The sequence below is a fragment of the Cricetulus griseus genome (assembly GCF_003668045.3).
Source record: "Cricetulus griseus strain 17A/GY chromosome 1 unlocalized genomic scaffold, alternate assembly CriGri-PICRH-1.0 chr1_0, whole genome shotgun sequence".
Lineage (NCBI taxonomy): Eukaryota > Metazoa > Chordata > Mammalia > Rodentia > Cricetidae > Cricetulus > Cricetulus griseus.
In genome coordinates this window covers 119266289-119294277 of record NW_023276806.1, presented here as the reverse complement: position 1 = coordinate 119294277, position 27989 = coordinate 119266289, and the positions used below count along the sequence as shown (strand labels likewise).

The 27989-nt window shown below is 40.3% G+C and overlaps 2 protein-coding genes across 2 annotated transcripts in view; one reads left to right on the top strand and one right to left on the bottom strand.

Annotated features, from left to right (window-relative positions):
* Lrriq4 (leucine rich repeats and IQ motif containing 4) overlaps positions 1 to 20882 on the bottom strand; it is a 47343-nt gene extending 26461 nt beyond the window's left edge. The window contains exon 1 of the mRNA XM_027392039.2: positions 20775 to 20882. Coding sequence (XP_027247840.1) covers positions 20775 to 20807 — 33 coding nt within the window. The 5' untranslated portion in view covers positions 20808 to 20882. The remainder of the gene's footprint in view (positions 1 to 20774) is intronic.
* Positions 87 to 20923, top strand: Lrrc34 (leucine rich repeat containing 34). The gene is made up of 10 exons (XM_035450737.1): positions 87 to 196; positions 2066 to 2187; positions 2285 to 2349; positions 2801 to 2884; positions 11363 to 11491; positions 14228 to 14323; positions 17019 to 17173; positions 17718 to 17873; positions 18732 to 18858; positions 20691 to 20923. Exons 1-10 carry the CDS (start codon positions 87 to 89, stop codon positions 20892 to 20894), a joined length of 1248 nt encoding a protein of 415 aa, XP_035306628.1. The 3' UTR covers positions 20895 to 20923.
* The last annotated feature ends 7066 nt before the right edge of the window (positions 20924 to 27989 follow it).

Sequence of the window (27989 nt, the reverse complement as noted above, 5' to 3'; positions counted from 1 at the left end):
CTCTAAATGAAACTTATTTGTGGAAACTTTGGGGAAAATTTATATGTGATGACGACTGTGTTTATGTTTCCAAAGCTCCAGAGTCTATGGATAAGCTCCAAGTACAGTACTGTCACTTTTGCTCAGAAAACTTACGGGAAACTAATCCTTTTGTACTGAATATACTCAAAGATCTGGATGAAGAAATTACAGAGAAGTAAGGAAGATGAATAAATATTCAACTATATCAAAAATACTCACTGATGATCATTTCTGTGAAATTCTGGACCATTCAGTGGTTTTATTCCCATTTCAAGATGGCTTGGTAAAGTAGACATAGCTTTTGATTCAGGGAAATAGATAGATGTGGGACAATTTGAGATCCTAGGTGAAATAGCTGTCTTTAGGGAGGGCTTTGGACCAGGAGCTTTCAATCCGGGCCCCTGGAGCTATCTCTGTTCCCCTGAGCTCAGTGAATTCAGGCATACCCTTTGTCCTGGTTGTTGCTGTTGTTTCTGTCTTGTTTTGTCAACTTCACCCAAGTTAGATTTACCTGGAAAGAGGCACCACAGTTGAAAAACTGCTTCTACCAGATGGCATGTATGAAGGTCAGTGGGGAATTTTTCTTGATTAATGATGAATGTAGAAGGGCTAGCCAGCTGTGGGTGGTACCAACCATGGGCATGCTGTCCTGGGTGGTATAAGAAGGTTGACTGAGCACACCATGAGGAGCAAGTTAGTAAGCAGGGTTCTGACATAGCCTCTACTTCAGTTCCAGCCTCCAGGTCCCTGCCTTGAATTTCTACTTGACTTCCTTCAGGAGTGGAGTATGACCCAAGAAATAAACCCTTTCTTCTCCAAGCTGATTCCGTAATGGTGTTTATCACAGCAGAAACCTAAAGTGTCTTCAAAGTGTTCAGTCTAAAGTGGGTTTGATGGTTAGCTTCCTCAACTTGATACAATTGGGCATCACTTGGGAACAATGAGGAGTTTTCTACATTTGGTTAGCCTATGCCCATGTCTATGGAGGATTTTCTTAATTTAAGTTAATGACTGTGGGTAGACATAGCCCTCTGTGGGCAGCATCATTTCTTAGACCAGGGTCCTGAATTGGATAAGACTGGAGAAATCAAGCTGAACACATGAAGCAACTGAGAATGCATGCATTTATTTCTTCCTACTCTTTTTTTTTTTTGTTCCTTGTTTTTTTTTTTTTTTTTTTTTTTGGTTTTGGTTTTGTTTTGTTTTGTTTTTGATGGTGGGAGTGTTCTAGACAGAGTTTCTTTGTGTAGCCCTGGCTGCCCTGGAACTCATTCTGTAGACCAGGCTGACCTAGAACTCACAGAGATCCACCTGTCTCTGCCTCGTGAGTGCTGGAATTAAAGGTATGCACCACTACCTGGCCTTTGTCTATCCTTGACTGTGGGTAAGATGTAACTAGCTGTTTAAGGCTCCTTCCACTGTGAGTTCTCCTCAGGGTAGATGACTTGGAATCAAAAGCTGAAACCAATGAACTCTCCCTTAAATTTCTTTCTTTTTTCCCCTTTATTTCCTTTTTGTTAGTTTGGTTGTTTTGACACAGGGTTTCTCTGTTTAGCCCTAGATGTCCTGGAATTTACTCTGTAGACCAGGCTAGCCCCCAAATCACAGACATCTGCCAACCTCTGCCTTCTGAGTGCTAGGATTAAGTGTACCAGCTGGGCAGTGGTGTCACAAACCTTTAATCCCAGCTCTCAGGAGGCAGAAGCAGGTGGATCTCTATGGGTTAGAGGCCAGCCTGATCTACAGAGTGAGCTCCTGGACAACCAGGGCTATGCCGAGAAACCCTGTCTCAAAAAACAAAACAACAAAACGGGGGTGCACTAACAGAGCCTGGCTCTTAAATTTCTTTTTGTGGGGATGTTTTGTTACAACAGAAATAAAAGTAGGACAGTGTGGTGTATGAGAGAAACTAAATGATGGGGAATTTAACTATGTTAAACTGGTTTGTGAGGTCTGTGGTCCCACTATTCACAAGCAACACATTTCAAACTTCATGTCACCGTTGTCCTCCTTATCACTTTCTTTGTCTTTTTTATTTTGACAGACCAGAAAAAGAAATCATATTAAACATTGCTGGGAACAACCGCTTACGGAAGGTACAAAGATTGACAGGTGAAGATTTTTGGCTTCTTTCCAAAGTTTTAAGGAACCGGTCATTGATCATTGGTACGTTTGCTTAAGAATAACGTGTCTGCTTTTCCTTTTCCCAATTTTTAGCATGCTTTATGAGGAATATCAGTTTATGTTCACATGTGTGTTTCAGGTCTAGATGTGAGGTATAACCTCATAAGCGATGTTGGTGCCTACTATGCTGCAAAACTGCTTCAGGTATTACATTGCCACCAAATAGTCTTGTCCATTGTTCTACTGAGGTGAAACCATGTGGATAAATGGCATACGGGCAATCACTAAATATGGAAAACACAAGGATCCTAAGTATGTATGTGTAGCTCTTGAATTACATGGGAATCCACTTATATTTGGTCTCAGCAGAGCTGATACCTGGAGCTCCTGAGTTGTCTTTGGCAAACCATAGTTAAATACTGAAAGATGTCCATAGATTCAGTTGTTGGTGAAACTGACTGGAGTCCTTTCCTTTTGATGATATTGCTACTGCAGTGTCTAAAAGAAAAAGGTAACTTCCTTTTTTTTTCCTTAGTGATTGCCTTTGTTGGAATTTTGTTAGATTTTATAGGAGATGCTTTTAATTAAATTGTTGCACAGCTTAGTCGATATCCAGTAATACAAATGTAATAGCTCCTTTCTCTCCTTCTTATAGAAACAACCACACCTTACTTACTTAAACCTTATGTTTAATGATATTGGACCTGACGGTGGAGAATTGATTGCCAAAGCACTGCATGTAAGCATTGATATACCTCAAAGTAGTATTTTACCTGTGAATTTTAACTTCCTGTAGTTTAGAAATAACATAACCAAAGTTAATGTGTGCTTATGTTATTTCAATTTTGTGTGCAGGGGTGTGTGTGTGTGTGTGTGTGTGTGTGTGTGTGTGTGTGCGTGCGCGCGTGTGAGCGCACGTGCCTGTGTGCATGCATGCATGCGTGTGTGTGATTGGATGCTTTGCCTGTATATATGTTTATGTACCACATGCATTCCTGGTACCTGAAGAAGCTAGAACAGGGAGGCAGATCCCCAGGAACTAGAGTTACACATGGTTGTGAGACACCATATTGGTGCTGGGAATTGAACCCGAGTCCTCTGGGAGAGCAGTTTTTTGTTTTGTTTTGTTTTGGGGTGTTTTTGTTTTTGTTTTTGTTTTTAAACTGATGAGCCATCTCTCCAGCCCCAAAGATTTATTCATTTTTATTTTATGTGTATGAGCCTGCATGTTTGTGTACCACATGTGTGCCTGGTGCCTGCAGAGGTTAGAAGAGGGCATTGGATCTCCTGGAACTGGAGTGACAGGTGACTGTCAATTACCATATGAGTGCTGGGAACCAAACCTGGGTCTTTTGCAACAGCAGTAATTGCTCTTAATCACGGAGACATTTCTTCAGCTCCTTAAATATATAGTTTCAGTATGGTTCAGTTTATAAAAACTGTGGCTCTTATTTGAGAACGTTGGACTCATTGGAAAAAAACTGCTAAACAGCTTTGCTGGGTTATGGCGGTACACACTTATAACCTCAGAACTTGGGAGGAAGAGGCAGGAGGGTGGCTGAGTTCAAGGCTAGTCCAGGCTACATATGTAAGATCTTGTCTCTAAATGAATGCCACTGTCTCTCTGACGTCTGACTGCAGTACAGTAGTAACCTTTCATCCCTGCTGCCATGCCTCCCCCATCACGGTAGACTGTGTTTCCCCATCTGTGAACCAGCCACCCTTTGCTCCTTGAAGTTGCTTCTTGGCAGGTATTTGGTCACAGCAAGAGAGATGTGAGCAATACAGAAACTGCTACTGAGACAGTGTTACAGTAATAAACCTCTATAGGCTGAAGGCTTTTTAGAACTAGTCTGTGGAGGGAATGTAGAAGCATTTGGAACCATGAGTAGGTTAAGTGGGGTTTAATGAGCCACGGTGTTGAGAGTTTGGAAGCCCAGGGTGCTGGTAGCAATGTGGACATTGAGATGGCTCAGTGAGGGCTGGAGAGAGTCTTCTACTCCTAAAATTTCAAGTGCGGCTGAACTCAAGAGTAATGGCGGGAACTGTTCGGTGGAGGCGATTTGAAGTGTACAGGGTATGCAAAGTGTGCAGGGTGTGCAGGGTGTGCACAGACACTGCTCAGTCAGGGCTCTCTGTCAGTGCAAGACAGCAGAAATACGGGAGAGAGCTACAGCATGGCACGGGAAGGAGTGAGCATGGCTATAGGACTGGAGACAGCATGAGCTGACAGAGTGGCTGGGACTAATAAGGCAGGTACCATCTTAAAGAGAAACCTCACACTTTTCACCATACTGTAGAAACATTGCCTTGAATGCAAGACTGTTGGGTGGAAGACTCCAGGATGTTATCAATGTAAATTCATCTGAGAGTACATTTCCTGAAAAAAAAAATACAGCCTTCAAGGGTACCCTTTTGGAAAATGGGCACCTAAGGAAGTTTTCTCCCAGGTCCAACTATGAAGGCAAGCAGAGGCTGCTGTGGTCCAAGGAGACCAGGCTATATCGTGAGCTGGCAGCAGAACTCAGGGGGCATCTTCCAGGTAGTGGAGTCTTTGCAGGCATGCAAGACACAAGTGTGGCAAGTTTGTGAAGACTTGCACCAAGGTTCCAGAATGATGCTGGGCCATACAAAGAGTGACAGGGGCAGATGCTCTTGTGGGGCTTCTGAGCTGTGAGTGAAGGTATGAGGGGTGGAGTCTAAGCAGCAGTGGAAAGGCAGGGTATTAAACATACCAGAAACATGGGATGTGTACTGAGGAAAGCTGCAGGCACAAAGGGAGCCAGCCCTTGAAAGAGGCCAGAATTGCCACAGGGAACAGAGCTGGAGGCCACATGCTGGACATGCAGCTTCAGGTTTGACCTTGCCGTAGTCTGATCCTTCCATGTCCGCTCATGTATCTCTATTGGAATGGACTTGGTACCACTGTATACAGGAAGTGTGTAACTTACTTTCTCGTCTTGCAGGGGCTCACAGTTAAAAAGAGCACCTTGAGGCTCAGAGCAGCTTTAGACTTTGTAATAAAGTTGGAACTGCTAAGACGTAGGGGGGATCATGGAAATGCACTCAGTTCGTGATGCTGATGAGACGGCCATGTGCCTCCGAGGACCAGTGCAGTTTATAAGTGGTGTGTTTAGGTATCAAGTTTAAGTTCATTGTCAGCCTGACTGGACTTAGGACCACACAGGAGTCACAGCTCTGAGGTGTCTGTAAGGCATTTGCAGAGTTTAACGGAGGAAAGAAAACCTATCATAAATGTGGGTGGCTGCATTCCATGGGCTACGGGATGTAGAGTGAGTAAAACATGGAAAGGAGAAAGCCTGATGAGCCCCTGACATTCATCTCGTTTTGCTTCCTGACTGTGGTTGCAATGTGACCAGCCATGTCTCCAAACTGAACTGGGAGCCCACACAAGCCTTTTTCTTCCTTAGAAACATTTAACACAATTGGTTGCACAAAACATCCTCTCTCAAAGTTTTCAGTTCAAGGAAAATTTTTAAAAGTATATTTAGAGAGGCTGGGAATGGTGGCACATGTCTTTTATCCCTGGTGTGTAACGTGAATAAATAAATGACCCAGAGACTGATATTGGGGTTCAAACTTCACCTGGACATCAGAAAAGCAAAGCAACCAGCCACTAGCTCTCACTTCTAGCTCAGGCTGAAAGGGCTGATCCACACATGTGCTCTTTACCAAGTCTCAAGCTGCTGTCTTTCCTCAGTGTGGCTGGAGAACAAAGGCCTGTCTGAGACCTTGCTTCTGTCTTATATACTTCCCTAATGTTGGGATTAAAGGTGTGAGCTATTATTCTCCTTTAGACTGATTCACTCTGGGTGGCCTTGGATTCACAGAGATCCATCTATCTCTTTTTATTTTTTTAAAGATTTTATTTTTATTTATTATGTATACAGCATTCTGCTTCCATGTATATCTGCACACCAGAAGAGGGCACCAGATCTCATAATGGATGGTTGTGTATGTGGTTGCTGGGAATTGAACTCAGGACCTGTGGAAGAGCAGTCAGTGCTCTTAGCCTCTGAGCCATCTCTCCAGCCCCTCCATCTATCTCTTAATCCTGAGTCCTAGGATTAAAGGTGTGTACCATCACCTCCTAGCTTCTGGTGGCTTTTTTTTTTTTTTTTTTTAATTATAAACTGTTTGGCTGATGGCTCAGGCTTCCATTGGCTAGCTTTCTCTTAATTATTAACCCATTTCTATTAAACTATGTATCTCCACTTTGTCTTGGCTTACGGTGATACCTGGGCCTCTTGCTCCCTGGGCAGTTACATGGCATTTCTCTGGTGGTTTCTCTGCCTTCCTCCTCCCAGTATTCTCCTAGTCTGGTAGCCCCACCTATACTTCCTGCCTGGCTACTGGCCAATCAGCATCGACCAATAGGAGAAACATATATTCACAGCATACAGAAGGACCTCCCCTATCCCACAACACTTGTGATGTAGAGGCAGGAGGATTTCTACTCCCCAGCCTTTGCAGCCACTAACCATTTATTTCATATGAATAGAATCATATAATTTATGGCTTAATATTTTCAAGGTTCATCAATGTTGTAACATAGTTTGAAATTTTTTTAGTGTGTTTGAGTGTTTCGTCTGCATGCATGTCTATGCACCATATGCTTTCTTGGTTCACTGGGAGGCCAGAAGAGGGTCCCAGGGTCCCTGGAATTGGGAGTTATGGATGGTCATGAACTGCTATTTGGGTAAGCAAACTTAGATCCTCTGGAAGGGCAGTCAGTGTCTTAACTGCTGAGTCATCTCTCCAGCCCCATAACAGATTTTTTTATTGTTCAGTAATATCCCATTCTGTAGTTATATCACATTGTGTTCATCAATAGACATTTGGGTTTTTACATTTAACAATTATAAATAACACTAGTTTGCATCTTCATGTTTCTATGTGGACAAATATTTTGGATTGGTGGAGGGTATAGTAGTGCTTTCTTGTTGGGACTGCCAGCCTGCAATAGTGATAGAGACTTATTAATTATGAAAAAAATAAAAAAAAATTATGAAAGCTTGGCCTTAGCTTAGGTTTTTTTTTTTTTCCTCAATTAGCTCCTACAGCTTAAATTAACCCATATTTTAAACTATGTTCTACCTCATGACATGGTTGCCTCTTCTCAGTAGGGCACGTCCAACTTGCTCTGATTCTGCTGGTGAAATCCTGCCTTTCTTCTTCCTGGAGTTCTCTCTTTGTCTGGAAGTCCCACCTATACTCTCCTGCCTAGCTATTGGCTGTTCAGCTTTTTATTACACCAAACACAGCAACACATCTTCACTCAGTGTACAGATATCCCGCTGAACAGGTACATACCTAGGAGTGTACTTGCTGAACCATGTGATAGCTCTGTGAAACATTTTGAGGAACTGACTCTTTTTAACAGTTCTGTTGACAACGTGAGAGTTCTGTGCCCTGCCATCCTCGGCATGAGTGTTGCTGTCATCTCAGTCCTAACCATCTGAGTGGTGTGAGGAGGCCCCTGACACCTCAGTCCTAACTATCTGAATGGTGTGAGTGAGGAGCCCCCAGTGAATAATATCTTAATATCTACCAGTGATCTCATGTGTTCTTCCTTGGGGGATCATTTGTTCAAGTCATTTGCCCCCTTTGAAAGCCTGGATTTTGTCTGTTTTGAGATGACATCTCACCATTTTGCTTAGGTTAACCTTGAACCTCTGCTCAAGTGATCCTTTGGCTTCAGTTTTCTGAACACATGGGGCTAGAGAGTTGTACCCTATAGCTGGCTGGTGGTCTTTTGGAGTTGTAAGTGTTCTCCATATATTCCAGATACAAGACCCTATCAGATTTGTCATTTGAAAATATTTTCTCTCACTTACTTGATGTTCTTTGGAACAAAACTTTTAAAAATTGATTTATTTTTGTTTTCTGTGCATTGATATTTTGCCTATATGTATGCCTGTGTGAGGGTGTCAGATCTCGGAGTTACAGACAGTTGTTAGCTACCATGTGGGTGCTGGGAATTGAAGTCAGGTCCTCTGGAAGAGCAGTCAATGCTCTTAACCACTGAGACGCCTCTCCAGCCTGTGAAACAAAACATTTGATTTTGACAACGCTCATGCTTATTTAGTCAGTAGGATACTTATGCCTTTAGTGTTCTATCTAAGGCAGCTTTGGCTAACTTGAAGTTGCAAAGATTTACACTTCTATTTGATTCTAAGGGTTTTCTTTTACTCACCCATTATGACTTAATCTTTGTATATAGTGTGAAGTAGGAGTCTTAAGTTCATTCTTTTATGTGAGGATATTTGGTTATCACAAAGATAAGCCTTAAAAACACGATTCCTTCTCCCATTCAATTGTCTCGGCACCTTTTTCAAAACATCAATTGGGAAAGAGAGCAAGAAGAAGGTTATATGAGAAGGTTTGGAGGGAGATAAGGGAAGGAGGAATTACTTTGTCATAATCTAAACAAATAAATTTTTAAAAATTGTTTAACATAGCCGGGTGGTGGTGGCACACGCCTTTGATCCCAGCACTCAAGAGGCAGAAGCAGGCTGATCTCTGTGAGTTTGAGACCAGCCTGGTCTACAAGAGCTAGTTCCAGGACAGTCTCCAAAGCTACACAGGGAAACCCTGTCTCAAATAAATAAATAAATAAATAAATAAACAAACAAACAAACAAACAAATAAAATTGTTGAACATAAATGTAAAGCTTGTTTCTGTAGTACTTTCAGGCTCTGTCTTCAGCTAATACCATGCTGCCTGATTCTTTCTTTTTTTAAAAGATTTATTTATTTACTTTTGTATACAGTGTTCAGCCTGCATCTATGCCTACCGACTAGAAGAGAGCACCAGATCTCATTACAGATGTTTGTGAGCCACCATGTGGTTGCTGGGAATTGAACTCAGGACCCCTGAAGAGTAGTTAGTCTCTGAGCCATCTCTCCAGTCCTTAATTGTTAATTGTAGTTTTTTAAAATGAAGATATGAGTGATATATCAGTAACAAGTTTTCAAAATTATATTGATTCTTCTGGGTCAATTGCATTCCCAGACAAATTTAAGAGTATTTTGTCAATTTCAGGAAGAAAAGCAGCTGGGGTTTCTGACTGTAATTAGTTATGTCTATAGATAGTGTGGGGATCACTGTTATTTTAACAATGCCAACTATGGCAGTCTTTGAACATGGGATGTTTGCACTACTCAGCTCTCTATCTTCTTTGGAATATATGGCAGTTTAATTATGAAGTGTGCAAGTATTTGTCCTGTTTTGTTAACTGTATCCCTCATATTTTATGCATTTTGATTCTACTAAAATGGAATGATTTCATTTTTTAAAGAGGGTATCACTATGTAGCCCTGGATGGCGTACAACTATGTAGGCCAAGCAGGCCTCAGACTCGGAGATCTGCCTATCCCCGCCTCCTGAGTGCTGTGATTAAAGATGTGTACTACTACACTTGCCTGGAATTATTCTTAACATAACTTGGGGTTGTTCATTTCTACAATATAGAAATTGATTTTTAGGTAAACTTTATATTCTGCTTTCACTGAACTTACTGGTTGAACAGATTTTGGGGGTGGACTACTTAGGACTTTTCATATATAGTATAAGACCATGTACAATGTGACTATTTTATCCTTTTCTTTCCTTATTTATAGCCTCTGGATTTAATTTTGCTGGTTTCCATGTTTCTAGGAACATACTCATTTTTTTTCAGACTTTCCAATTTGTTTGAATTTGCTTTCAAACTGTTCCTTAGGTTTCATCTTAAAACAAAACTTTTTCATCATCTCTAGCTTTGTTGAGTGTTTCTTTTGGCTGGTATGACTAAGGATATCTTACTCTTGTTCATTTTTTCAAATAATCAACTTTTTGTTCAACAGAGTACATGCATTATCCTTTTAGTGTCCATTTTATCACTTTTGGATTTGGGTTTGTTCTTGCTTTTCTTGTATGTGTGTGTTGTATATATGTGTGTGTCCAGGTGCATGGAGGCCAGTGGCTGATGTTATGTCTTCCTCTACCACTGGACACCTCATTTTTGAGACAGGGTCTCTGGGCCTTCCACATTATGTCCAGTAGTGTTTGTTATACAGTACACTTGCAGTCACTGTACATTCCTGGTGGAGTGTTCCCTTTATGATTATGAAGTGGCTTCTGTCTTCTAAGAGTGGCTTGAGGGCCACTGTTTCCAATGTTATTTTCAGTGTGCACCGATCTGTTCAGTCCTGCGCCTTTGCTAATGAGATTAGCTGCTTTCAGACAACAGTTGGCTTTTTGCTTTTAAGATGTACTTGTTCTTATAGTTTTATTTTACCTGCATTTACTGCTCTTGGACCTGGGTTTTGTTCCCAGCACCTACATAGCAGCACATGCGACTTTAACTCTAGTTCCAGGGGATCCAATACCCTTTTTTGGTTTCCATGAGCACCAGGCATGTACATACATACAGGCAAACGCCCATACACATAACATAAAAATGGGAGTTGGGGATGTATCTCAATGACAGAGCATTTGCCTAACACAGTGGTTCTCAATCTTCCTAATGCTGCAACCTTTTAATACAGTTCCTCATGTTGTAATGACCCCCAACCAAAAGATTATTTTGTTGCTATGTCATAACTGTCATTTTTCTAGTTATTAATCATAATGTAAATATCAGGTGTGTGGGATATCTGATATGTGAACCCTGTGAAAGGGTCATTTGACACCCTTGTGGGTCACAACTCACAAGTTGAGAACCACTGGCCTGGCACATGTGAATCACTGGTTTTGATTCCTCCCCCCACCCCCCACACAAGCAATGTGGGAAATGGGGACTGACAGCTGGATACAGGGCTCCTTCAAAGGATGATGGGAAGTGTTTGGGAACTAGCTACAGTATTGCCTATACAACATGGTGAATGAAGTCAATGTCATTGAACATTTTAGAATAGTCTGTTCTTGCCAGGTGAATTTCAATTCAGTAATACATTCTTCCTATGGAACAGATTTACAGAATTTCCAATGAAAGAATATTAAATTTATTTTATTTCCTGGGTATTTGTTTCTTGGTCATTCTTTAAAAATAGTCAGCTATTATGAGAATTTAGACATTACTTTTACAGAATATGTCCTACTCTTTCTCTATAAAAATGAGTTTGTAAATAATAAGACTTTCTGACTCATTTAATTGGGAATTTTGTGGATTCAAATGGAAGCAACTAAGTTCTGATTGTTTCTCTCTTCCAGAAAAACAGAACTCTCAAATACTTGCGAATGACTGGAAATAAGATTGAAAATACAGGCGGCATGGTTTTTGCTGCAATGCTGCAGATTAACTCATCCCTGGAGAAACTGGATCTGGGTGACTGTGATCTGGTGAGCTGGTTCTGAGAGTACTCATGCAGTGGGCTCTTCTACCAGGGGAACAGCAGGGTGGGGTTTCATCTTGTTTGTTCTGAGCAAAGGTCTTGCCATGTAGGCCAAGCCAGCTTGAACTCATTCTCCCGCCTCTGTCTCCCAAGTTCTGGAATTGTATGCGTGAATGCTGCTACTCTGACAAGACATTTATTATGGTTACTCTACCCCCGTGGGAAATGTGGTTTTCCATTCCCATAGTAATATAGACTGTTAATTAGATTATAGGGACTGTAGAGATGGCCCAGGAGTTAAAAGCATTTACTGCTCTTATAGAGAATTCTGGTTCTGTTCCCAGCACCCACATGGCAGCTCACAACCATCTGCAACTCCAGTTCTAGGGGATCTGGTTCCTTTTCTGGCCTCATCAACACTGCATGTGCATGGTGCACATACATACATACATGTAGTCAAGGCAACTGTACATAAAATAAAGTTTTAAAAATCATATTACAATAAACACAATAACTAGCATAATAAAGATATTTCTGAACTCAATGCATAACTCATCTTAATCTGTATGTGACTTACAGAAAAAGATATGCTCATTTAAACTCAACAAATACTATTTCCTCAGTATTAATATAGATTTCTTCTGATAGAAAATATTTTGCGCTGGGCATTGGTGGCGCATGCTTTTAATCCCAGCACTCGGGAGGCAGAGGCAGACAGATCTCTGTGAGTTCGAGGCCAGCCTGGTCTACAGAGTGAGTGCCTGGGTAGGCTCCAAAGCTACACAGAGAAACCCTGTCTCGAAACCCCCCCCAAAAAAAAATTATTTTGCAACAAGTATGTTGTACTGTGAAAGTTGTGATGATGCTAACAGCTGCGGTAGGGGCTTCATCCACCAGGTAACAAGATCTGCAATTTTTTACATGTCTTCAAATGCTAAATTTCACTTTTCTTGAGCATGTTTTCAAGTCTTGAGACCTTTAAATCTGTTGTATAACTTCAGATTAATGCCAAATCAGTAGGACACCAAATCTGCAATGGTTTGGAGGGATATTTTTAAAGATCAGAATGCAACTAGTACAATCCTGGGAAGTTGAGTCAAAGTTTACTGCTTACACACACCAGTCACTTGAGATACTAAAAGGTTGCAACAGTGAATCTGAGATGGTCTCTGCTTTCATGAGGCTTTGAAATTTACTCGGGGAAATATCAATCAACAGAGGAAAGTACTTGAAAGAAAGTCAACTACTCTGATTGGGAAGAGGTAATTTTATTTGATGAGATGGATGCCTAAACCTGAGCAGGTAATACTTAGGAGTCAGGAAGACTGGGGGTTACAGAATGAATTCAAGACCAGTATGGACAAATTTTCTTAAATTTTAAGAAAAATTTAAAAGGGCTCAGTTTGAGTTCATGCACAAGAGCTTAGGTTCAATTCTCAGTACAGCAAAACATAAAACCCAAGTAAACAGAATGGTATTAACTAACCAGTAAAACAGTACTAAACTTGGCCGGCCGTTGGTGGCGCACGCCTTTAATCCCAGCACTCGGGAGGCAGAGGCAGGCGCATCTCTGTGAGTTCGAGGCCAGCCTGGTCTCCAGAGTGAGTTCCAGGATAGGCTCCAAAGCTATACAGAGAAACCCTGTTTCGAAAAACAAAAAAAAAAAAAAAAAAAAAAAAAAAAGGAAAAGAAAAAGAAAAAGAAACAAACAGTACTAAACTTCTCCATAGTAAGCTATGTCACATCACAAGGTAGGTGAGTGTGTAAAAGTACTGTGTGCCCTCAAGAACACAAGTTCATGGCAAGGTTGTGTGGACAGATTGTGGGGCGGAGAATAGAAGTGATACAAATGCAAACCATGGGAAGGCTTAAAGCTGAGGGACATAATCTGATTAATGCTTTAAAAGATCTCATTTCTCTATGGGAAGTGGAGGGCAGCAAGTAGAAGCCAACAGGCTATCGGGATAGCTGCTGCAGCCATCCAGGTTTGCGACGAGGAGAGCTTGGGCAGGAATAACAGCCACAGAAACACTCAGAGATTAACTAATTTGACATCTTTTGGATGTTCAGACTTACTGATAACTGGATGAGAGGCAGCAAGAGAAAGCCATTTAATAGCATAGCAGGCTGTATGTTTAAATCACAAAGATAAGGGAGGACAGGCCCTCCAGTCAGAGACTTGGAGAGGCCTACAGGAACTGTAAAATTGTCCAACAACCTTCCCAGTTGCACTCACTCAATGCACCAGTAAGAATATCAAAGAATGGGCTGGAGAGATGGCTCAGAGGTTAAGAGCACTGGCTGCTCTTCCAGAGGTTCTGAGTTCAATTCCCAGCAACCACATGGTGGTTCACAACCATTTATGAGATCTGGTGCCCTCTTCTGGTCTGCAGGCATTCTTGCAGGCAGAACACTGTACACATAATAAATGATTTATATGAAATATATGAATGGTTGCACAAGGTTATATGTATATGAGATTTAGCTGGGATCCATGGGTCTGTCTCTTCATTTGTGGGGCTCCTAAAGGACTTAGGAGCAAGGCCAGAGTCACACCTAGCAAACAGGCACTAAAATGTTAGGAAACCCCCTAAGCATGCTGCAGACTTTAGGGCAGGGTGGAGGAATATGGTAACAATTCACTCCTAAGAAGAGATGTTTTAACCTTTGTATAAACAATTATCTTGAAATTGTAATGCAGGGACACACTACTAACTTCCTTGATGGATTTACCTGTTTGTAGGGATTGCAAAGTGTGATAGCATTTTCTACAGTACTCACTCAAAACCAAGCAATCAAGGGGATAAACCTGAACCGACCTATACTGTATGGAGAACAGGTCAGTATTCAAAGTGATGACAGTGTCCACTGGACTAAGGCTAAGGTCTACTGGGGTTTGTGGTGCACGAATACACCACACTCTTAGGATTGTCCTATTATATTTAACTGCAGCTTGTAAAGTATGAAAGGAAAATTATGCCACTTCTTGGTGACTTGTATACATTTAGCTGCTGTTACTTAAGCAGCAAGCTTGTAAAACACAGATTCTGTGTAAACCTGTGTAAGACAGTTGGACGAAAGAAAGAATGTGTGCTTAAAAGTTTCATAAGCCATGTAAGCCCAGTGTCAGCTGTTTTATCATTTGCTCTATGGACACGGCTGAACCATTGCATCTTGGAACACCACAGTGCATGCATATAGTTTGGGAGGCCTGAACTTGATCCCTTCCATACATTAAGGTTCTTGTTGGAGGCAGATGAAAATGTGGCTGCCTTTTTTTCACATCCCTCTAGGTGGGATTCTTCTCCTTAAGGAAATAAAAACTTGGATCGGCAAGATGGCTCAGGGGTTAAAGAGCTTCTGCTGCCAAACCTAATGACCCAAGCTCAGTTTCAGGGACTGAGTGGTGGAAGAACCATACTCATTTCTGTATGCTGTCTGCTGAGCTCCACACATGCACAGTGATATGTGCATGCACACGCATATCCACCCCCCCACAAGTAAAACGTAAAAATAAAAACCCCTAAAATTTATAGGAATAAGAACTCATTCTATTAAAGGTCTCAACAAGAGAAGAAAAGAACAGTCCACAGCATGAGATCTAGTTCAAACAATGACTTGAAGCTTCACGGTCCAAATAAACCTTCAACTTCTAAAGCACTAGCCATAGTTTAGAATTATCTGTCCCACTGTTCCCCCTTTCTGTTACTGGGAATTAAGCATATTTTAAAGTGCTATTTTTCATATTTGGCTTCCGCAAACACCAGACACACTCACGGTACAGGTACACAGATAAACATGCAGCAAAACATGTATACACATAAAATAACTAAATCTAAACATTTTTTCAAGATGAGTAAAACAGTATGATTTGTTCACAAAGTATGTTACAGGGACTTCTTAACAAAATGCTTTGGCCCACTTAGGCTTGATTTTGATAAAAACTTAAAAGACTACTTGGTGTTCAAATTCTCACTGAGGAAGAAAATGTGTGTATGCACATGCATTGCATTTACCCAGGAACAGCTAGACTGTTCCTTTAAACATCCTTTAAAGTTCCTAGAACTTTAAAAATGAACAAACATGTTCTGGAACTTGCAAGCACTATAAAAGGAAGGAAGGCAGATAAAACAGATTGAGAAACGTCTTTGTGTCTTAAGCCGTCAAGATGATGATCAGTGACAAACTCAGGGACGTACTGAGGGAATGGGGAAGGGTTACACAAGTAAGATTTAAAAAAAAATAATGCTTTGCTGGTTTTCCTCTTAAAATAACTACTATTGTCACTGTAAGCCAAATTAACCAACTTCTTTTTAAGTCACTCAGTTACTGCTTTTTACAAATTCCTGCTACCTGAGAAGGTACACATTTCATTTGAACTACACATAGTGCCACGTGTCACAATCCCAGTGCTCTTGGGAGACCTAGGTAGGATGTTGAGTTCCCAAGTCAGCCCATGCTATGAGGTTAAGACCTGGTCCACTCCTGTATGCTCCCCTCACTAACACACACACACACACACACACACACACACACACACACACACACACACACACACACTCGTGCACGTGCCAGATATGATTTGAGGCAATAATGATATTTTTATTTTTAACACATATATGCCAAGTGAAAATGTGATAGACTCTAATTTTGTTGTGTGTATGTGTGTGTGTGGTATAAGCATGCATATGTGAGTGTGTGCCTGTGAGGGTGTGTGCAGAGGTCAGAGGAGGAAGCCAGAGGACAGACAGAACATAAAGTTCACTGTTTGGATTAAGCTAACTGGACATGCGCTCCCATGATTTGCCCGTCTTTACTAGCCAACATTGAGACTCTAGGAATATGTGGCCATGCCTTGCTTCTGTATGAAGACTGGGAGTTTGAACTCAGGTCCTTATACCCAGTGAGCCATATCTCTAACCCTAAACTAAGAGTCTTAATAAAACTTTTGTTTTGTTTTTTGGAGACAGGGTTTCTCCATGTAGCCTGGCTATTCTGGAACTCACTCTGTAGACCAAGCTGGCCTTGAACTCACAGAGATCCCCCTGCTTCCCAAGAGCTGGGATTAAAGGAGTGCACTACTGTTGCCCAACCTTTCAGGGTTTTTTGTTTGTTTGTGTTTTGTTGTTTTTGTTTTGTTTTGGGTTTTTGGAGACAGGGTTTCTCTATGTATCCCTAGCTGTCCTAGAACTCACTCTGTAGATCAGGTTTGGCCTTGAACTCACAGAGATCTACCTGCCTCTGCCTCCTGAGTGCTGGGATTAAAGGCATGTGACACCACTACCTGGCCTTGTCTCGTTTTTAATGTAGTATTTTTAATAAACTAATTTAAGGCCAGATGTGGTAGCACACACCTGTAACACCAGTCCTCAGGAGGCTGGGCAACAGAGCCAAAACACCGAGACCAGCCCGAGCTACCTAACAAGACCCTGTATCAAGAAACAAAACAAAAACAAATCCACCTAACTTTAAGAAAATATATGCTCTTGAGATGGACAAGTAATACTTCAAACTCAGAAAAGATCTATTTTTAGGAAGAGTCTACAGTTCACATGGGACACATGTTGAAAGAAAATCACTTCCTTGTTGAACTGCACTTGTGTAAACATGACATGAAAAATTTTGGTATGCAACAGTTGTGCAACGCACTGTATCTGAACAGCAGCCTACGCTACCTTGATGTCAGCTGGTAAGTGATAATTTATATGATAATACAAAGACTAAGTCTTGAGGACAGTCCACAAATGTTCATAATATGTAAAATACGTGTAGGAGATTATCAACTGTTGGTGAACTTTTATCGTAAGCTGTAGGGTTTATTAGGTTAGCTTATACTGCAATATATCTGTAATAACTTGATTGCTAGACAGATGGGAACATTATTTCATGGAGATATTTTTTAATGTTGTAATAGGTAATTTTTAAGGATTATTTATTATATATACAGTTCTGCCTGCATGCATGACTGCCTGCCAGAAGAGAGCATCAAATCTCATTATGGATGGCTGTGAGCCACCATGTGGTTGCTGGGAATTGAACTCAGGACCTCTGGAAGAGCAGCCAGTGCTCTTAACCTCTGAGCCATCTCTCCAGCCCCACATGGAGAATTTTTATTCTTGAAGTTGAGCAACCTAGCTGGAAATAGAAAACTTACTATATGGTTTCAAGTATCTTATGAATGTAAGAACAATACTTTGTTTTTAAAATATTGCTAAATATGTTTTCTTCCCCAGCAATAAAATAACCCGTGATGGAATGGTGTATTTGGCTGATGTACTGAAAAGCAATACTACCCTGGAAGTAATAGATCTTTCTTTTAACAGAATAGAAAACGCAGGCGCGAAGTACCTCAGTGAAACTCTAACTTCCCACAACAGGAGTCTTAAAGCGTTAGTATGGCTTTTATATTTAATCAAAATAAGTAAAAAATTCTAAGTAGTATCTTTTAAAATTGAATGAATATAATGCAAATTCATGAGAAAAATTTCTATTTCTCTATTTATGCATGTGTATTCACTTGTTTATTTACACATGCACCAAATGTGTACACACAGGCCAGAAGAGGGATCACATCTCCTGGAATTGGAGTTAGACATGGCTGTGAGCTGCCTAAGGCAGGTGCTGAGAACAGAACTTGGGGCATCCGCAAGAACTGTAATTGCTGCTAAGCTACCTCTCCAGGCCCCAAAACTCTTACTTATCGCAAACTCAACAGAAAATTCAAAAAGATTTAACATGATACTTGTATTTGTAATCTACTCAAACATTTACCAATAGGGGTTAGAGAGATGGCTCGGTGGTTAAGAGCACTGGCTGCTCTCCCAGCGGTCCTGAGTTCAGTTCCTAGCAACCACATGGTGGCTCACAGCCATCTACAATGGGATCAGATGCCCTCTTCTGGTGTACAGCTGCACATGCAGACCAAATACATAAAGAAAAGGAAGAATGGAAGAAAGAGAGAAAGGAGGGAGGGAGGACAGAAGAAAGAACGAAAGAAAGAAAGAAAAAAAGAAAGAAAGAAGGAACGAGTGAGTGGGCTATGTTTCATATGTTTTCATATGTTGGAACCTTTCCTGGGTACACGACACATTCAATAAAAAAACAGGTTCCTTGGATTAAAGCTCCTATATAGCCAGTACTTGGATCACCACATTAAAACATGTTAATAAAATGGATTTAATAAGTGTTGATGCTGACTTGAGATTCTTTGTGGGGCTTCAGAATTCAATGGTTATTTTTTCTTACAGATTGTCTGTAGTCAGCAACAAGATAGAAGGAGAAGGGCTTGTTGCACTTTCACAGTCAATGAAAACAAACCTCATATTATCTAATATCTACATTTGGGGAAACAAATTTGATGAGGCTACATGTGTGGTAAGTGTTTTCAATTCAGACTTTTGTTGGGCTCTGTGATACCTGTTAGCTCCTTTTACAAATGATTTCAAAGAAGGTGTCACACTATACTTTGGGCAATCTTTAACTTAAACCCTAAAAAGTAGCGGCTAGGGAAGATATCAGATGCCATATACAAGTATTAAGGATCACTGAGTCACACAGTTTCCCAATTCCTCCAAATGAAAACAAAAATTACAATTGATTTAATGTAGCAAAGTTGTTCATGTGTCAAGATGAGGAATCAGAGAGAAGCTGTGCAGCTGACCTATGCTGAAGCATCCCTGCATCTCTGGGATGAAGCCTACTTGTCATGGTGGGTGAGCTTTGTGACGTGTTCTTGGATTTGGTATGCAAATATTTAACTGGGAATTTTTGCATCTTTGTTCATAAGGGAAATTGGTCTGTAATTCTCTTTGTTGAGTCTTTATATGATGTAGGGAGTGGGGTACATGTGTCCTACTCCTTTTGGATGCTGTTTTGTTGTTGTTCTAGAGCTTTTAGGTGTGGTGTTAAGTTACTAATGAGACCTCTGCAGCTTTCTGATGTAGGCATTTAGTGCTATGAACTTGCCTTCTTGGGTCCATAGGTTTGGGTATATTGTGTATTTTCATTTTCATTCAATTCTAAAAAGTTTTCAATTTCCTTCTTCATTTCTTTCTTGACCTACTTTTCATTTAGTAGCAAGTTGTTCAATTTCCATTAATTTGCAAACTTTCTGTTGTTGTTAATGTAGCTTTAGTTCATGGTAGTCTGATACAACACAGGATGGTGTTTAAATTTTTTTGTATCTGTTGAGAGTTGTGTTCAAGTATGAGGTCAGTTTTAGAAAAAGTTCCATGAGCTGCTAAGAATTATACTACTTTAGAGACAGAAAACATAGCGATAAAAAGCTTTCATTTGAAAAGAGAGGAGGAAAAAAAAAAGCATAAGATTTGTAAAAGTTCTGGCCAAAAATAAACGTTCCATAGTTTTCAGAGAAACACTCATGTTCTTTAGAGTTCCACACAGCACAAGCTGTATACAGACTATGGAACCAAAAATAATGAAAAGCTACAACAGAAAGCAAAACCAAACTTGGAAATCTTTTCATGTCAAAATTTCTCCCCTATTTTTCTACAATGTCACCTTTATTCACAAAACAGCTCACAAGTATGTACGATGCCCTTAACATACACACCAAGATGCCATAGGGACACATAAAATTCTACAATAAAAAAAATAATCAATAGGTCACCATCTAATACTACGAAATTGTCTTTTTTTTAAACTAAACTTCCATATTGACTTCAGGGGACTCATCAACTGAACTCCATATGGGGTTGTTTATTTATTTGTTTGTTTGTTTATCTGAGGTATGAGGCCCTACTAACATCAGATTTATTTGAGGGAAACAAGATTTTGCTATGTAGCTCAGTTGGTCTTGAACTCAGCCATCCTCCTGCCTCAGCTTTTGCACATGGGCTCCACACTCTGCCTACTACCACCTACCTCCTCTTAAGAGCACATGAAAAATCTGACCATGGGTCACAAAATTGGTATTATAGGGAATTAACTCAGAGATTCACCATAGGACTTACACATGAAAACATGCTTTATATGTGAAAACTTAGAAGTTAGTTTTATAATATTATACTTTCATTATGTATAACTAAATAATAAAATTTACCTATATCTGGAATAATACTAAAATTCAGCAATATTATTAAGAATATTTTAATTTACAAAACAACACAGCTAAACTGATTACTTATTTGCCAACTACTGTAAACTGAATAAATTATATTCCTAATGAGAGTTTTCTAAAATCCTAGGCATATTCAGATTTGATGAAGAGTGGCCGGCTAAACCCAGACAATACAGATGTGGAACCATATGAGGTGGATGGGCATGTCTACCTTGCAGAAGTCTCCAATGGTCTTAAAAGGCATTATTACTGGACACCAACTTATGGAAATCCTTATGATTATTCATCTTCTGCAGGCTTTGCTCTTGTTCCAGTAGGCCAACATCTATAAGAAACAAGCTTGAAAATAGTTTTCACACATTTGTCTCATCATTTTAGAGACTAATATTTTATAGTCCATTTTCTTCGTTTATAAAGTAGAACAAGTTACTTTTATCAAATTTGTTAAACTTTGTGTACTTGCCTCTTGTTGAGAAAACAAACAAATAAACAGATTCTATATAGAGACTACAAACTATCAATCCCAAAGAAACCATGGGACTATTTTAATTCTTTTTATAATGAAAAACAAGTAACAAACACAAAAACAGACAGCGGCATAAGCAGCAAAGGTCACTACAGAAGAAAGGAGGCAGCTGGGAAATTCCCAGGGGATTTCAGGAGATTTCCAAGTCTAAAGTTCAAAAGTATTCCACACAGACTTTTAGGTGTTAATACCAATAAAACGAGAAAAGAAAAAAAGCTTCCTCACATAGACAGTGACTATCCTAGGTTATACACCCTTTCTGTGTCTTGCTCTTGTTGATTCAGTATTAGTACAATTCACTCATGTTATTCAGTGTAGCTGTCTGTAGTTCATTTCTCATTGCCCCGAAGAAGCATTCCATCATAGGCTGAGTAAGAATCTACATGACTCTGTAAAGAGACAGCCTTTCAGGATTAGATATTCAAGTATCCCTTAGTGATGCAGTTTGCCTTCTTAGGTCTCAGTCTACTCCTGTGTGCTACAGTAGGGCCCAAATATTTGCATATTCTTATGAAGGGGGATGTAGAAGATAGCTGAAGGGACAGCAAGTAAGCTTGCCTGAGCCTACTATGGGAGGTATGTGATCAACCTGGGCTTCTGAAGATGGCGCCTAATTGAGCTGTCCACACCTCACCCAGCTGAGGTCAGTTCAGCACACAGCTACTGACAAGGAACCAGCTCATTTTCAGGAAAGGTTTGATGACACAATTTTACAGGTCACTGTTTACTGCCTGAGAGGCCAGCAAAATGCTCAGACACATTTATTTATTCTGATGCTATCATCATTTAGGCCCCTTTATACATCTGGACACCATCTGAGAGATAAGGTAGAAAAGCTTGCTTCCAAAAGATGAGCTGGCTAATGAGAGTAGGAGGAGAAGCTGTCTCCCTCTAGGCTAACCCTTAGGCAAGGACTCAGGAGACAGACAAGTTCCGTAGAATTCTATTTCCTCTGTACATTGTACACTGAATTAAAACGACAGCACATTGCATGGCTTCTTCTTCCCTTTTAGCAATTGTCTTTTAAGATTCTGCTTGAGTATAGCTGACTACAGTCATGGATCATTTTATACTAATAATGCTTTAACTCTGAAGGCAAAAATGAAGTAGCACACTAAAAAGGATCTGAAAATAAAGATGAAATAGAAATGGCTGAGCAACACTTCAATGTTCAACACTTTTAGTCATCAGAGAGAAGCAAATTAAAACTACTTTGAGATTTCATCTTCTACTGGTCGAAACAGGCAAGGTCAATAAAACAAATGAGAGCACATACTGCTAAGGATGTGTGATAAGCGGAGCACTTATTTGTTGACAGCGGGAGGGCAAACTTGTACAACTATTATGGAAATCAGTGAGGCTGGGGATAGACCTCAAGATCTGGCTATACTACACATGGGCATATCTCCAAAGGACTCTACGTCCTGCTACAAAGACATTTGCTCAACCATGTTTGTTGTTGCTCTATTCATAATAGGCAGAGATTAGAAACAGCCTATATGTCCATCAACAGATGAATGGACAAGGAAAACATGGTATATTTTTCCAACTGAATATTACTCAGCTGTTAGACAAAATTACAAAATTCTCAGGTAAATAGACGGAGCTAAGAAAAAAATCCTGAGTGAGATAACCTAGACTTCCAGAAAGCAGATACAATATGTATGTTTTATATTAAACACATTATATTAAATGTTATGATGGCTATTCTTGCTTGTCAACTTGAATTACTAAACCTCAAGCAGCTGGACACACCCATGAGGGATTTTTCTTGATTAGATCATTTGAAACAGAAGATCCTTAGATCATTTGAGGTAGAAGATCCACCTTAAATCTGGGCCACACCTTCTGGTGGCAGCTTATATAAAGGACTTGGAAGAAGGAAGCTTTTGCTCTTTGCCTGCTTGCCCTCACTCTCAATGGCAAGCCATTGTTAACTAGTCAGGCCACAGCCTGTAAGCCACTCAAATAAATCCCATATATATTTTGATATCATATAGATATGGATATATATTTATGAATATATACACACACATACACACACACACACACACACACACACACACACACACACACACACACACACACATCATTCTATCATGTGTTTTTCTAGAAAACCCTGACACATAAATGGACATTAGCTTTAAAGCCTTTGACGTGTGTGTTACAATCCATTGAACCAGAGGTTAGGTACCTAGTAAGGGACTAGTGGGTTGGAGAGGATCTCCCAAGGAAAGGAGAAATAGAATATATTGTTATGAAGAGATGGGGAGGGGAACCTAGAGTGGGAGGACTCAATGGGAAGGAGTGAGGAAGAGAGGGGTAAGGGAGGGACAGCTAACACTAAGAAACCAACTACTGTAGATGCTTCCTAAAATACATATATGAGAGAAATCTAAATGAAGTCACCAAACAGAGGAGAGGATGCCCCAACTAGACATATTCCAATACCAAGTGAAACTTCCAGTGCCAGGAATGGGTTACATATAATTCAGTTGTTGGCCAAAGGGCTCTCTGGAAACCCCCAAACGACTCAAGCTATTGCCAAGACTATTTGGTTGCTCTCTACAAACTGATGGTAAAGCCCTATTGCTGAAGACAACACTTACATAGGTCATGGAACACAAACCTAGCTAGGGGCTTTACCCACACTGATTAGCATCCATGGTGCTAAAATGTACTCTGCACACTACTTCAGGAGAGAGATGATCAGCAATACAGCCACAAAGCCTTTGGTCTACACCGGTGACCTGACTGCAAGATACAGTGGTTCAACAGTGCACAAACACAACGGGGAGTAACCAGCCACTCTCTGAATGGATTTAAGGCCCATTTCATGAGATGAAATTCATGTATAACAATACAAGTGGTCAAGGACTTGAGACTGGATAGGTCATGGGCTTAGTAGAAAACCAAATACTACTGTTCTGCTCAAGAGACACAGCAATACAATGACCTAATGGAATTCTGCTGTACCCATAGATCAGTGTAGAATCTACCACTCAGCCATCATCAAAGAAGCTTCTTGCAGTAGCTGGGAACTAACACGGAGACCCATACCTGGACAATATGAACAGAGATTGTGAGGCACACAGTCCTAAATGGGATGTTTGCATCAAACCCTCCCCCCCTCAAGGCTAGAGGAGCTATGCAGAAGAGGAGATGGAAAGATTACAAGGGCCAGGGTGGGTGGATGACTACAAGGGAACAGTATCCTCCAGATACAACAGGACTGATGAAAAGAAGAATTCAAACACTGTGGCAGCACATACAGGGCCTGCACAAGTTAAAGTTAGATGGTCCTAGTGCTGAGGGAGTAGACATGGGCTCACATTCCTAACCAAGAAGCTATCTGCGCCGGGCGTTGGTGACTCACGCCTTTAATCCCAGCACTCCGGAGGCAGAGACAGGCGGATCTCTGTGAGTTTGAGGCCAGCCTGGTCTCCAGAGAGAGTGCCAGGATAGGCTCCAAAGCTATACAGAGAAACCCTATCTTGAAAAACCAAACCAAAAACTAGATTTAGCGGGGCATTGGTGGCACATGCCTTTAATCCCAGCACTTGGGAGGCAGAGGCAGGCGGATCTCTGTGAGTTCGAGACCAGCCTGGTCTACAAGAGCTAGTTCCAGGACAGCCTCCAAAAGCCACAGAGAAACCCTGTTTCGAACCCCCCCCCAAAAAAAAGAAGCTATCTGCTACCAACATCCACTTGCAAAGGAAAATTAAGTTTCTTCAATGGAGACCCACTGGGTATATTAACCACACTTCAAGAGAGGCTCCATGCCCAAATCTAGATGGCCAACACAAAAAGAATGCAAAAGGATGGGCAGTAGTGGCACATGCCTATAATCTCAGTACTTGGGAGGCAGATCTTTTGAGTTCGAAGCTAGCCTGGTCTACACAGAAAGTTCTAGGACAGCCAGAGCTATTAAACAGGAAAACCTTGTCTTGAAAAAGAATTCAATGGTATTTTTTGTAGACTATTTGTCTCAAATTGCTTTGTTTGGGTATTTTTCTGTCTTATTTGCTCTTTTGCTGTATATTTTCTTTTCTATTTGTATGTTTCCTTTCTTTCTCTCTCTCCTTTATTTTGTTTGAGAGAGAGAGAGAGAGAGAGAGAGAGAGAGAGAGAGAGAGAGAGAGAGAGAAGGCCTGGAGGTGGGTAGAGGTATGGAGGATCTTGGAGGAGTTAAGAGAGGAGAAATCATCATCAGAATCATTGAATGAAAAAAGAAAAAAGAAACCAAACCTGGCAATGCTGACCTGGTGTGCCCTCCCTCCTCTCATTTTCATGCTGTTCTATGAAACTTTCACTGTGTCTTTTTGTTTGAGACGTGATCTCTTGGTTAAAACACCAGTGATCTCCAGTATGCTTCACTTCCTTTAGACTTAGACTTTCTTCACCGACTTCCAGGTCAATTCTGAAGGACCTTTTCATTTCCTTGGCTTACTTCTTTAACACTGCTGCATTTCACGGCCCAAATTCTTGGGAATGTGACCAGCTGCCAGTGGAGCACTGCTTCTCCTTAGTAAGGCACTAGGTTAACTGAGGTCACTTATATGGAATCACATTACAAACCTGAGTGTTTAATCTCTGCCCTCCAGCAGTCAACTACCATGGGATGTGATATCATAGGTTATAAATGAGGCTAGCTAAGTCACCCTGTCCAAGAACTATTTCAAGTGAGTCAGTATGGATGCTGTGCTAGACATGGCTGTTACCTCCTTCTCTGCATTCTGCCTAGCTCCTCTTCAGTCAGCCACGTGTAACTTCTGTCAGTCATTTCACCTGTCTACCCAGGTGAACAATGGCCCTTTCTTTTTCCATTCACTACTCCTGACTGCTCAGACTCTTTTCTCGACTTCCTGTACTACACTCCTCAGCATTATGGCTTATTTTTCTGTTACTGGTCTTTCTCGATTAACTGTAAGGTGGGTAGAGTTATTTGTTCTTGCGTATGTCCTGGAAGGTTATTATGTTTATGTGCTAAATCCTTGAATACAACAAATCTTTCATCAATAAATGGGGGCAGGGGTTGAAGAGGGCAAAAGAACAGACTACACCATAGTCTCAAGACATTAATGCAAAGTGTGGTGATGCCTAGCTTAAATCCCAGGACAGAGAAGTCCAAGGCAGGAAGACTGCTGTGAATTCCTGGATGATCTGGGCTATTTAATATATTCAAGCTCAACCTAGTAACACATAGCAAAACTTTGTCTGAATCTGAAAACAAAACAAAACAAAAAATCATGCTGGGTGGTGGCGGCGCACGCCTTTAATCCCAGCACTCAGGAGGCAGAGGCAGGAGGATCTCTGTGAGTTCGAAACCAGCCTGGTCTACAAGAGCTAGTTCTAGGACAGCCTCCAAAGCCACAGAGAAACCCTGTCTCGAAATCCCTTCAAAAGAAACAAATCAATGCTCCAATCACTCAATTTCATTGTTATTCAAAATACTGAGTGAAAAATGCAGACTTTAATCTTTTTATTTGGTGGTATTTCTAGCCAAATAATAGACTAAAATCTCCAGGAAAAAGATAAAAAATTATAATCAAGAAGTCCATTGTTTAAGTGCTTCTCAAAGACAGAGCACCAAGAAGTGCTTAGGATGACAGTTCTTAATGTTTGGTACATGTTGAGATCAGCTGTAGGGGCTTTTCTACCATGTATCTGCCCCAGCACAGTCTGACTTGGTAGAGTAAGTTGAATTGGGTAGGGATATCATTATTAAACTCCATTTTGATAGGAGTAAAGGCATTACAACTATTGGCCTAGGACATTTTAAAAATTAGTGTATATAATTAACTACCTGCTTTAACTACTATGCTAGTACCATTTCTGTAGGATTAATATGGACAGAGATGACAAACTATTTTTGCAATGAACTGACAATTTTCACTGTTGAAAAGCTTTCTAAAATTGTCTACTGAAATAGTCCATGGAATTAAATATGAACACTATTCAACAGCCAAATTCATTTAATATATAATCTACAATTTCTTTTTTCTAAAAAGTCTAAAATCTAACACTAAAGTAAAATAATACAAATACAAAGTTAGAAAATAGTTTCTAAGATATTCAGCATATTCTGTAATACTTAAGACTCTTTCCCAAAACACTGTGTTATAACAAAATAAAAAAGCAACCCCAGTGATTCCTTGTGTTAGAATGATTACTACATATATCTAAAATACACACAGGTTTAAATAAGCAACAATGTAATATTAAAAAAATGGTCAGAGAGGACACTCAGTCTTTAAGCTTTCTTCACAGGTAATTCTGGAATAGCAAATGATAACTAAAGCCACATTAACTGAAAATAATTTTAGATAAGCAACCTTACCTATCCCATATTGCAATTATATGAAATAATATTGAAAATAACAAATTTAGAAGCTTTCAAAATGCTAATTACCAAGTTAGCTATTGTATCGCATGTCTGGAGGATGAGAGAGGAGAACCTTAGGTTACACAGAAGTCCTAGGGCAGTCTGGGCTATGAAGTGAGACTATCTCAAAATTTCAAAAGATAAATAAGTAAATGAACAAAAGGACTATCATTACATTTGAGGAAAATAGGCATTTTTTGCCCTCATAACTATGACACCATCATAGCAGTTTAAGGAATTTTTTTTAATCTTCTTGCCTCAACTTTCCAAAATGCTGTGATTACAGGTATGTGCTACAATGCCCACTTAACTATAGCACTTAAAGAAAAAATGTTCACTGGATATTGCAGAATATTTGTGTAACTATGCAAAGATGTGTTGCATTTGTTTCATTTTGTAAAGATGTGTTACTGATTTACCTTGCTGCCTAAGGTCTGATAAAAAGCTGAAAGGCCAATAGTGAGGGAGGAGGTATAGGACTTCCTGGAAGGGAGAGCAAGTAGGAATAGGAATTT